Source organism: Anolis sagrei, chromosome 3 (genome assembly GCF_037176765.1).
Source record: "Anolis sagrei isolate rAnoSag1 chromosome 3, rAnoSag1.mat, whole genome shotgun sequence".
Taxonomy (NCBI): domain Eukaryota; kingdom Metazoa; phylum Chordata; class Lepidosauria; order Squamata; family Dactyloidae; genus Anolis; species Anolis sagrei.
The window spans coordinates 215,543,661-215,555,957 of record NC_090023.1 but is presented as its reverse complement, the minus strand read 5'-3'; the positions used below and the strand labels follow the sequence as shown (position 1 = coordinate 215,555,957).

Genomic DNA, 12,297 nt, shown 5'->3' with positions numbered 1-12,297 from the left:
GATGGTGTTCAAAGCCCCACTCGAAAAATTACATTTTGACTCTGCAGGCTAGTCTTCCCAACCACTATAACATGTGCCCAAGATATTTTGTACAAAAACTCCCATCAGCCCCAGCTGGCATGCCCAATGCGATAACTAGAATTGAGGTCATAGGAATTGTCATCTAAAACTTCCAGAAAGTTCTAAAGTTGCTTTGGACCAGTGGTTCCCAGCTTGTGGGTCCTCATGTGTTTTGGCCTACAACTCCCAGAAATCCCACCCAGTTTACTAGCTGTTGGAATTTTTGAGAGTTGAAGGTCAAAACATCTGGGGACCCACAGATTGAGAACCACTGCTTTAGACTGACATTCACCTATGACAAGACATCTATGAGAGGTGCAGGGGAGACCCATCAATACTTTAGAGAAGACAGTAAAAGGAAAGTTTGAGTGAAGAAAGTAAAGCTGCACCCAGCCCTCATTCTGCTAATACTACAGCCCCGTGACCACATGACTTTCAAAGCTGTGTCTTTCTGCAAATACATCCCCTCAGGTCAGCTCACCTCCCATTTGGTCTCTTCTAAGCGGGGGCCCAACTCTGTGTGCTCCCGCTCAAATGAGGCGCAGCGTTTTTCCAGTAGCTCGCGTTCAGCCAACAACTGGGAGAAATCCTCCTGGAGTTTCTTCTTCTCCTGCTGCAGTTGGAAGATTTGGAGCTGCAGCACTTGCTGGCTGCGCTGGGCCTTCTGAGCAGACTGCTGGAGCTTGGCCGTGTAGCCCTGTCGCAGCCCTTCCATCTCCTCCTCGCAACGCCTCTGCTTTTCCTCATATACCTGAAGCGGAAAATAAAACCTGTTAGGATCCAGAAGGGCTGAAGTCTGCTATGCTATTGCCATTGTGCAGTTCCCTGATGAGAAAATCTTAACAAAGACAAACCATGCCTATGGAAGAACTCCCCTAAAGCAGGGGATGGGCAAAATGTGCCCCCCTAGACTATTTTTGTGACCTCCTTGGGCTCTCAGGGTCAAAATCATTTCGGCCCCAAACATCCTCAAAAATCCCCCCCCCCCTCCACTGACCATTTTAGGTCCAGGAGAGATCCTTTTCATATCCTATTGTTATAAAAGGCCTCTCCCAGGACTCAAATAGCCAATGGGGGTCTAAAACACAGCAAAAATGCCCCTAATTAGAAGAGGTCCTTTGTTTTTGTTGATTTTTGGTTTTGCAGGGAGGGTGAGGTGCGGGTGTCACCCTCAGAGGCTAAAGCTGCTCCTTAGTTCTCCACAATTGCACATTCCCTGCCCTAAAGACTTTGGGTGATAAAATAACCATCTCTTTCTCAACTGGATGAAGTAATGCAAGCATGCAGCTAGGGAAAGCAACCACACTGTCCTGTAATTCTTCTGAGTTTCTTCTACAAGACATCCACATCACAGTTTGAAGAAGGCGTGACAAGTAGGTTCTAAGGGGATTGTAGGGTGGATGGGAACAATTTCTCAATGGGCCATTGCTAAGCATCATTGTTGAATGGCAGAAAAAAGTGAACTTTAGCAATACATCTCTGGAAAAAGTATAGCAAGTGGCAAAACACAGGATCTCCCAAGGGATATAAAGAGACTACCTAGGCTTCTGGTAGTCCTTTAATGAGCCCCCGGTGGTACAGCGGGTTAAACCAGAGCTGCTTAACTTGCGGACCAAAAGGTTGGCAGTTTGAATCCAGGGAGGGGGTGAGCTCCTGCTGTTAGCCCCAGCTTCTGCCAACCTAGCAGTTCAAAAACATGTAAACAAGGTGGGAAGATAATGGCACTCCATGCAGTCATACTAGCAACATCACCTTGGAGGCGTCTGCAGACGCCGCCGGCTCTTTGGCTTAGAAATGGAGATGAGCACCACCCCCCAGAGTCAGACATGACTAAATTTAATGTCAGGGGGAAACCTTTATCTTTACTACCTGGGCTTCAAACAAAAGCTACAGAACAAAACCAAAGGTCGCTGCTGTCCTCACTCTTAATAATAATAATAATAATAATAATAATAATAATAATAATAATACTTTATTTATACCCTGCTACCATCTCCCAAGGGACTTGGTGCGGCTTACATGAGGCCGAGCCCACAATACACCAATAATAAAAGCAATAACAACAAATAATACAAAACAATAAAATAAAACTCATAACAAAAAACAAGCAATAAACATTAACATTAATACAGCGACATTTAAAAACCTATGGCTGGGCCAAATGTAATAATTAAAATTTAAAGATAATGCTGAGCATGAACAGATGAAATATGAACTTGGATAGTTTTCAGAGAGGGATGGGGCATGCAGACACTCCTAGATCCATAGTAAAGTGCATTTCAAGGACATATTGCTGGGAGTTTCCTTATTCTGGGAAGGCACACTGGAACAACCACGTTTTCAGGCTCCTCCTAAAGACTGTCAAAGTTGGAGCCTGCCTGATGTCCTTGGAGAGTGAGTTCCAGAGTCAAGGGGCCACCACCGAGAAAGCCCTCTCCCTTGTCCCCACCAATCAGGTCCACTCATGGAGAAAGGCAGCATACAATTACAACAAATACATAAAATATATAAATAAACACTATCCACTGCAGCCTGCAGTTGTCAAAATACTTTAAAAACTTTAAGAACATTATCATGCTCCTTTCATGAGACATGGGACTTTGCAGGCTGCTCACCTGGCATATGGCCACTTCATTCTCGTCCAAGCTCTCTCTTAGATGCTGCAACTCAGCCTCACGTTCCCGTAGCTTCTCCTCCAGCTCATGAACAAGCAGGGCTTCATCAACACCATTGCCATGCACAGGCGAGTGCCCACCACAGGAGCCACTATCAGAGGAATGATGCCCACGGCCATTCAGGGAACCTGTACTTTTGCTCGACGACGAACGCCCACTGTCAGAGTTTGAAGGACCCGTGAGACCCCGGGAACTGCTGCTGCCATGGCTGTCGAGATTGATGTGGCCCATGGAGATGCTGACCGGCTCCATTTGCTGACTGCACCCTGTGCTGTATGTGGGGAGGCTGGAGAGAGAGTTGCGCCCAGAGTCTGACATGGTTCCTGAGTGGGAGCTGGTGCGGCAGCTCAGGGAGTTGTGCTTCTCTGTGTTACCTACATGCGTGCCACCAAACAGCTGAACAAAACTAGCTTGACTCTCAGATAACACTGTGGTACCACCAGGACGCAGTGCCAGGTGCCCCTGCAGTGGGGGGTTGCGGTTCTTGGGCATGACTGGTTTGAACGCTGTTGGGCGGATCAGTGTCTTCTCTATGTTCTGGGGAAAAAAACAGAGGCATCAGGTTGGAACAACAACAAAAGCAAAGAAACTCTTTCCCCATAACCCACCTTTATCTTCCTTAGGCAATAGGCATATATTGGCTGGGTATCCCTCACTTGAAATGCTTGATACCAGAAAAGTTCACATTTTTCCAAATGTTGGAATATTTGCTTATACATAATGAGACACCTTGGAGATGGGACGCATGACTAAACACAAGTTTTGCTTCTGTTTCATATATTTATATATTTATCATTTATTTACAACATTAATATCCCACCCTTCTCACTCTGAAGGGGGCTCAGAGTGGCTTACAAGTTATATGTACATACAATATATTTTATTATTAGCATAGCACAATATTAGTATTATAAATTACTATATTGCACTATTCCACTATACTGCAATATTAGTAGTAATATTACATGTAATATAAAATATATAATTATTAGTATTATATTGAATTCAATATTATGATCAATATTATATGTACATACAATATATTATTAGCATAGCACAATATCACTTCTGACCAAAAGGTCACATGCGTTCAAAGCCAGCCCGGGTCGGAGTGAGCTTCCGACCAATTGTGTAGGTTGTTGTTGACCTTTGCGACCCGAAAGACAGTTGCATCTGTCAAGTAGGAAAATTAGATACCACCTATGTGTGGGGAGGTTAATTTAACTAATTTATGAGGCCATAAAAAAGACTCCAGCAAAGCACTCCAGAAAGCATGCGGGGAATGTGGAAGTACTTCATCAGTGTCGCAGATGGACGATGAAAGCGACAGCTCCCCTGGCAGCCAGAAAAATGTTAAATAGCCTCTGACTGTCTGTCTATATCTGTTGTGTGTCTTTGGCATTGAATATTTGCCATATATGTGTACATTGTAATCCGCCCTGAGTCCCCTGCGGGGTGAGGAGGGCAAAATATAAATGCTGTAAATAAATAAATAAATAAATAAATAACTATATTGTACTATACCACTATACTGTAATATTAGTAGTAATATTACATGTAATATAAAATACGTAATTATTAGTATTATATTGTATTATAATATTATGATCAATATTATATGTACATACAATATATTATATTATTAGCATACCACAATATTAGTATTATATATTACCATATTGTTCTATACCATGATACTGCAATATTATTAGTAATATTACATGTAATACATAACATACAATTATTATATTGTATTATTATTATTATTATTATTATTATTATTATTATTATATCTTATATGCATAGTCTGGAGGCAATTTTATATCCAAAATATTTAATACTTCTGTACATGAAAGAAAGTTTGTAAACACTGAACTGTCAGTAAGCAAAGCTGCACCCATGTACACAATTTTGGATTTTAGAGTATTTTCAAAATGAGTAAGGAATGCTACCTGTATATCTCTATATTTCACAGATGAACAACCTGGAGCTTATGAGGTAGCTTGTTTGGAAGTTAATTCAGGAACTGAAAACCTCACTTCTTCTCAACTATCATAACACTTCTTCGGGTTAAGAAAAAAAAACTTGAAATGCTATTTTTTTGGATTATGTCTCTTAGAATCCCACAGTCGACATGGCCGTCCCAGCTGAGAGATTCTAGGAAGTATAGCATAAAAGGTGCCAAGCTCTGGCTATAACACTGTGGTTCACTTACAATTGCACCTTTAGACCCAATAAAGATCAATGTCATAAGGAATCACATTTAACCAGCGAGTGACTTTCTCAGTATTATCTTAGCATATGATGGAAGAGTATATTTGCCTACTGATATTATGACAAATAAGCAAGACAGGTTGATCTGCATGAAGTGCTGTCTTTTCTTACCTTCTCAAGCTTCCCTGATACAGGCACCAACTTGGGTGGTGGTCCACGAATGGTGCCAACCCGGGGCTTCTCATCCTGCAGCTCTTCTGTATCACTGCAGGGGCTGATTGGAGATACAACTTCAGCCCAATCCTCTTCGCTGGCATAACCGTAGCTGTTCTTCTTGGTGGGAAGTCCATGGCACAGTGGCTCTTGAGAACCAGCACCACCAGGCAGACGGAAAGGGCCAAACTCCGGCGTGGCCTTGTGGCAAGGCCGGCCTGAGATGAGGCTGCTCACGCTGCCCATGGCTGCAGGAGAGGCGCAGGCACTGTTGTGGAGCTGGGCGGCCCCTTCCGAGGCAGACTCAATGGAGACAGGTAGGGTTTGCACTATGGCCATGATGCTCACAGTAAAGGCGATGCAGGTGGTCTGAAACAGAGAAGGAATAGCCACTCAGAACAAGAAACTGGGAATCTAAAGGAAAGCCCCTCGGCCTCCATGGGGACTATAGTTATGAAACAGATGCTAGACTGCCTTTTAGCAAGCTTAAATAATTATACTGTGATCTAGGAGACTGCTGTTGAAATATTTTAAGATAGTTTGTCTGTGCCTGCTGTTTATTTTGTGTAAAGTACTTTCACACTTGGAGAAGTGGGCCCAAAGATGTGTTTGAGCAGTGAAACACAAAATGCTAAACTAAACTGAAACTTTTATTTCATGTCAGGAGCAACTTGAGAAACTGCAAGTCACTTCTTGTGTGAGAGAATTGGCCGTCTGCAAGAATGTTGCCCAAGGGACACCTGGTTGTTTTACCATCCTGTGGAAGGCTTCTCTCATGTCCCCACATGGGAAGCTGGAGCTGACAGACAGGAGCTCACCCTGTCTCGCAGATTCAAACTGCCAACCTTTGGGTCAGCAGTCCTGTCAGCACAAGAGTTTAACCTACTGTGCTATCAAGGGCTCCAACTGAAACTAGGATACACACTCTTATATTTATTTTAGAGATGCACTCTTATAATATATTTTAGAAAAAAAACCACAGAGTGGACCTCAACTGAAACTAGGAGATACACTCTGTGGTATTTCTCTAAAATATTTTGCTGGCATTTAAAAACTTTTTGCACATTCTAAAAGTTAGTGTTACAGAAACAGAAAGAGCAGCACACTCCAATTTGTAACTTTTTTATTAGTCATGCATCTGATGGATTCTAATTTTCAGGTTTACTTGGGTAACCACCTGAAATCCTGCTTCTTCAAGAGAAAACAGTACCAGCTTTTGACAGCAGAGCTCTTTTGCAAAATGCTACTGTACAACATTCTGTATACAGTCTATTCATGTAGTTGACTTCATATATAAGTCGAGGGCAGGTTGGGGGCCAACATTTTGGGTAAGTCCAGTTCATTACTCAGAGAGAGAAAACACCAAAGTCACCCCAGAGGACCAGCCACACCAGTCACTGCCATTTCTCAACCCAGGCATTCAAAAAGGCTGGAAGTAGCGCCACACTGAGAAAAGTGTTTCTCAGTAGAAATTAGCTTGCTAAATATGCACTCCCATATACATTCACTTTTTTAAAGGTACATAGTATTTGCAGATGACAGTAAAGAGAGAAAAAATCCTGTTTGCAGAGATCTACCCATGTGTGGCCTTCCTGGAATAAAATGGGCCAGGATACACAACAGGCATCACAAGCAGCCCCTGCTGGCCTCTCTCTGAGACAGGGGAAGGAAGGTGTGAACCTCGCAATGCTGTCACTGGCACCACCCTGCCACCTGCACACACACACACACACACATGTACGTCTCAGAACTCCAAGCCCTGCCATACCAAAGGACAGAAGAAACTGACCTATCAACACCAGAGAAATGAATAATGGCGGCTTAACAGAGCATAAGCAGTACGGAAGGTTAAGAAGACTAGAAACAGACCAGAAAGTTCATATTTACTTCTTTTCCCCCCTCTACAAAAGCTAAGCAAGACCCCTCATTCACCAAGGAAGGGATGGCATTCAGTGAATTCCAGTATAACAGCAGCAAGAGCCCCCAATATACAGAGAAAAACAAAGAGGGTTAAGTTTAAATTTGGCTTTCCCAAACACAAAAGAGGAGCGACCACAGTTATAGAATGTAAGCATAGCCTGTCTACATCTTGTGGTGGATACTTTGTTCCCTGGAATGCACAACCCACACCAACACAATAAATGGGAAAGCAGGAAGATAAACACCAGTGTTTTGAAGTGCCCAAATGCTTTTCGTGAAGGGTGTGTTACACAGTGTTTTACCTAGTTTTACTGCTTTTTTTTGTCGTGTCAGGAGCGACTGGAAGTTGCTTCTGGTGTGAGAGAATTGGCCGTCTGCAAGGACGTTGCCCAGGGGACGCCCGGACGATTTGATGTTTTTATCATCCTTGTGGGTGGCTTCTTTCATGTCCCTGCATGAGGAGCTGGAGTTGATAGAGGGAGCTCATCCGTCTCTCCCCGGACTCGAACCTGCAACCTGTTGGTCTTCAGTCCTGCCGGCACAGGGGTTTAACCCACTGTGCCACCAGGGGCTCCAGTTTTACTGCTATATTTATTCTAAACACCCGAAAGCAGTTTCTCAAACTGTGCTCTGTGGAGCACTCGGAGGTCTGTGAAACAATTTCAAGTGTTCTGCAAAAATGTAAGATTTTTTTTAAAAAAATATTATATACAATATGTATCTGCAAGATGAAATTTAGTGCTCCGCCTTGAATTTCCCATTTCAAAGGTGCTCCAAGTTTGAAAATGTTTGAGAACCCTGCCTTAAAGGAATCAGAGCCAGTCTGATCTTGGAACATAAGTGGGATCAACCCTAGTTAATACTTGGATGGGACCCCATTTTTTCTTCTTCTTCTTTTTGTTGCTTTGCAAGTTTTCTCCTCTGCTCCCCAACTTTTTCCCTGATATTTTTCCTGGGGATTTCTTTCCTCCCCTACTTTTCCCCTGCCCACTTCCCGGAGACCCTTCCCAACACTATCCCAACCTTGCTCCTGCTACAGCTTTTATTAATATCTCCCCACCCCTAGCCCCATTTTTTTTCAATAAAGATTATTTTTAAAAAATACTTGGACGGGAGGTTGCCAATGAATACCAGGCATTGTAGGATATATTTCAGGGATTGGATCTGGCCAAACCACTACAGAGTATTCCTTGCCCATGAAATTCTTGAGGTCACCATGTGTTAACAAGTAACTTGCAGGCACATACACATGCATAAGCACACACATACATTTTCTAATGGGAGTGTGCCAAAATTTCACATTTTGTAATTGGGCATGTATCATCCCCATTCGCACAGAAGAATCCACCGCCTTGTGCAACTGTGGAGCAGAACAAATAACTCAGCATCTGTATGCTTGCCCTCAGGGTCCTGCCTCATGCACAGAGGAAGAACTATTTAAAGCCACAGACAATAAATAAATACATCCCCATTCACATTAACCCTCTCTGGAAAATGCAGCACTTCTTTTACTTCTTCCTTGCTCACCCCAAGTACTCCAACAATCCTATATAGCCAATGTTCTCAACCTGTGGGTCCCCAGATGTTTTGACCTTCAGCTCCCAGAAACCCTAACAGCTGGTAAACTGGCTGGAATTTCTGGGAATTGTAGGCCAAAACACCTGGGGACCCACAGGTTGAGAATCACTGCTATAGAATACATGTATAAAGGAGGAACATTCAGATCACATACTGAGTTGCAGAAATCCATAAAATGTCCCTCCTTACATCTCCAGAACATTAAGCAATTAGTGAAAGGGGGTGTGTGAAATGCAGGAGCAACTAATGCTGAAAACAGCACAACCATGCCAGCTGGAAGATTCTGAGATATGTGTAGTCCCTATACAATAATGTCCACAAAGCTCTGGAAAGGATTATTGGGCACATCTCTAGTTTAGGTGGCCCTTCCACATTAAAGGGCATCTTGGATGTCATCCAGAGTCCCCAAAAAGATCCATAAGACTGGAAATAAACTGCAGGGTGCATCAATTCTTGCCTAAGGCAAGCAGTAATTGCCCAGGACATGATGTCTCTCACAGCTGGAAAGAGACTCTGCCAGAAGGGCAGCTGGGATAGTCTCTCCTCCCTCCAGAATAGAGCCCTGGCCTGTCTCTTTCTCCTAGTTTTAAACACCCAGGAGAGTCAGCTGGAACAACAGTTTGCATGTTTCCATAGAAAGCAAAGAATACCCACTGCAAAGTGAGGTTTTTTTTACAAGCACCTCTTTTTTTCCTGCAGCTGAACTCCAGAACCCAAAGCCAACAACCCTGATTATGCTATGAGAAAGGAAATGGTGTGGCTGCCTGTTTTGGAAGGTGCTTTTTCTAATCTGCCCCTCCCCATGGCCAGTTTGCACAGTGCAAGAACATCATACTGTTAATTGTGTTTAGTTGAAAGAACCTCCTAAAACTGGGCTTGGGAGCAGAGTTTCCAGGAAGCTATTCCTCTGCCGTGCCACCAACGGAGAGGAGCCATGGGGGAGGGAGGCCAAAGCTGCAGCACCTCCCTGCCTCCTGCCAAGTCTGCTTCCCTCTCCCTTCGCTGTTGTCCACAGAGCAGATTTCCTTTTTATAACCTGCCCTCTGTGCTGTGCTTTAAATAGAAAGCGCCTGTGTTTCCCGCTCCTGCCAGCAGTTCAGGATCACCGAGTGGAACTAACATGCATTTATTCCAACTCTAGGCACTTAGACCAGCCCCTACTCGATGTGGCAAAAACACAAAGAAGGAGGAAATTCTGATAAGAACTGATCTAAAATCAGGATACTTGGGTGCCAGGGTTGATGATGAACCAGAGGGATGGGAGCACAAAACATTTAAGCCATCAGAAAGAAGTACCTTGGTCAGAGCCATTAGCATCCTCCACAGTCACTAGTAAACACTCTAATTGAAGTCAGGCTTCTCTAATGCTGTTTAGGATAAAGGTGATTTACACTTTATTGTGCCATTTCTGAGCTCATAAATGAGAGACCCTTCCATTTCTCATTAATTTAGAAGCATCTACTAGGAAGAATCTCCAGGTTAGGACTCCCAAGTAAAGAACCTGCAAATCCAGACACAAATCAGAGATACATAGACTGAAAATGATTGCTGAGAGCAGAGGGCGGCACTATGATGGCACATGTATCCAAAACAGTATACAGTAAAGTATCTAAGATGGTGAGGGAGGTGGGTCAGAAGGTAAACAGACACCACTCTGCAAACAAACAAACAAAAATCAGAAATGTAGTGTCATTCTCAGCTTATTCAAATGTTCAAAAAACATGAGGAATAAACAAGTAGACTGAATCTATTGCTAATTGTTGTTGTGTGACTTCAAATCATTTCTGACATACGGCAACACAAAGACAAACTTATCACAGAGTTTTCAAGATTTGTTCAGAGTGTGTTTGTCATTGCTTTGCTTTGACACTTTTTTTTGTGTCAGGAGCAACTTGAGAAATTGCAAGCAGCTTCTACTACTTCATCACACCAGAGAATGAATCCACTATAAATCCGGTTTCTGCCTCCTGCAGAAATTTGGGGTTGTAGTTTAGTGAGGCTGTTAAATGCTCCTCCCTTAACTACAATTCCTAGAATTCTGCAGGAGGCAGCAAGCGGATTTAAAGTGGATTCATTCTCTAGTGTGATGAGGTCCCGCGTATGAAAGAATTGGCCGTCTGCAAGGACATTGCCCAGGGGACGCCCGTTTGTTTGAAGTTTGACTATCCTTGTGGGAGGCTTCTCTCATGTCCCCGTATGGGGAGCTGGAGCTGACAGAGGGAGCTCAACCCGCTCTCCTCGGATTCGAACCACTGAGCTGTCGGTCAGCAGTCCTGCCAGCACAAGGCTTTAACCCATTGTGCCACCGGGGGCTCTGACACTGAAAGAATATGACTTGTCCAAGGTCACCTCTCTTGACCTTTCCATGGTCAAGAGAGGATTCAAACCCTGGTCTCCAGAGTCATCATCCAATGTTAACTAGTCAGATTCAGGCATAATATTTTTATGAGTGCCCACACCAGTTTTATATGCTGGCTCTCTTGTTTAGCTGAAACTCCGTACCATAGTAGTTTAGCCACTTGCAAACCAAGTGATGTTATCCTTTGGATGGGGACAGGACATGCTCATAAATCACAACAGAAGACTGGTTATCGTAGTCGGATCTTCTCATGAAGCAAAATATACGCGATTCAAGACAATCTTTTGACAGTCTTTTCTTCCCTTAATTGTAAAACATTGTATCATGTAATTCTTTCCTGCTGCCAAGCCGCAATTCAAGATTACATGTTTACAGTCAATGTCAAGAGAAATTAGATTACAGGATTAGGGCACTGAGAGTGTGTGATGTTTGTACAAGGGCAATGCTAGAGCAAAGCCATAAAAAACAGCAGTAAAGCAAAGCAAGCTATGCTTCTCTACAGTTTTTAGTAACAACACAAACTAGAAATTTGCTGCTTGGAAAAAAGGGGAAAAAACCACCACCAAAGGGCTGACCACATTAAAATGTGACCAAAAATAGTTTCCCACAAAAACTGGAGCAAATAAGAAATGCTTTAGGAGGATTTTCTTTGGGGCTAGAATGAGAAGGATTTGAAAGCAAGGCCTTTAATTCTGAGAATTCAATCACAACATAGAATGAGACTGAAAAACATAAACGTAAAACAGACTTGACATTGCCCAACGTCCCTACCTAACAGGAAATTATATCAATGAGGAAATTGCAGCCAAAAAATCTAAGCCAATTTTATGAGTTTTAAGTGTCAGTCCAGAAGTGTAACCAAAAGACTGGAACTTCTACTATTTGTGGTGGACATGCCCAAAAACAACAACAACATAGAGATACTGAAACTATTTTAAAGATTAACATCCCACTGAAACCAGATTTTTAAAATTGTGATTGGGTTGTTGTGAGTTTTCTGGGCTAAATGGTCGTTTTCCAGAAGCATTCTCTCCTGGCCTTTTGACCACATCTATGGCAGGCATCCTCAGAGGTTGTGAGGTCTGTTGGAGACTAGGCAAGTGAGGTTTATATATCTATGGAATGTCCAGGGTGAGAGCAAAAACTCTTGTCTGAGGCAAGTGTGAATGTTGCAATTGGTCAGCTTGGTTAGCATTGAATAGCCTTGCAGCTTCAAAGTCTGGCTGCTTCTCGCCTGAGAGAATCCTTTGTTGGGAGTTATATAAAATCAGGACAGTA

The 12,297-nt window shown here is 43.1% G+C and overlaps 1 protein-coding gene across 2 annotated transcripts in view; it reads right to left on the bottom strand.

The window, feature by feature from the left end:
* LZTS2 (leucine zipper tumor suppressor 2) overlaps positions 1–12,297 on the bottom strand; it is an 88,338-nt gene that overhangs the window by 5,128 nt on the left and 70,913 nt on the right. For both annotated transcript variants that reach the window (XM_060768278.2, XM_060768280.2), the window contains 3 exons: positions 5,121–5,531; positions 2,676–3,272; positions 542–811 (listed from right to left, as the gene is read on the bottom strand). In XM_060768278.2, the coding sequence (XP_060624261.2) occupies positions 542–811; positions 2,676–3,272; positions 5,121–5,501 (1,248 nt within the window). In that variant the 5' untranslated portion in view covers positions 5,502–5,531. The remainder of the gene's footprint in view (positions 1–541; positions 812–2,675; positions 3,273–5,120; positions 5,532–12,297) is intronic.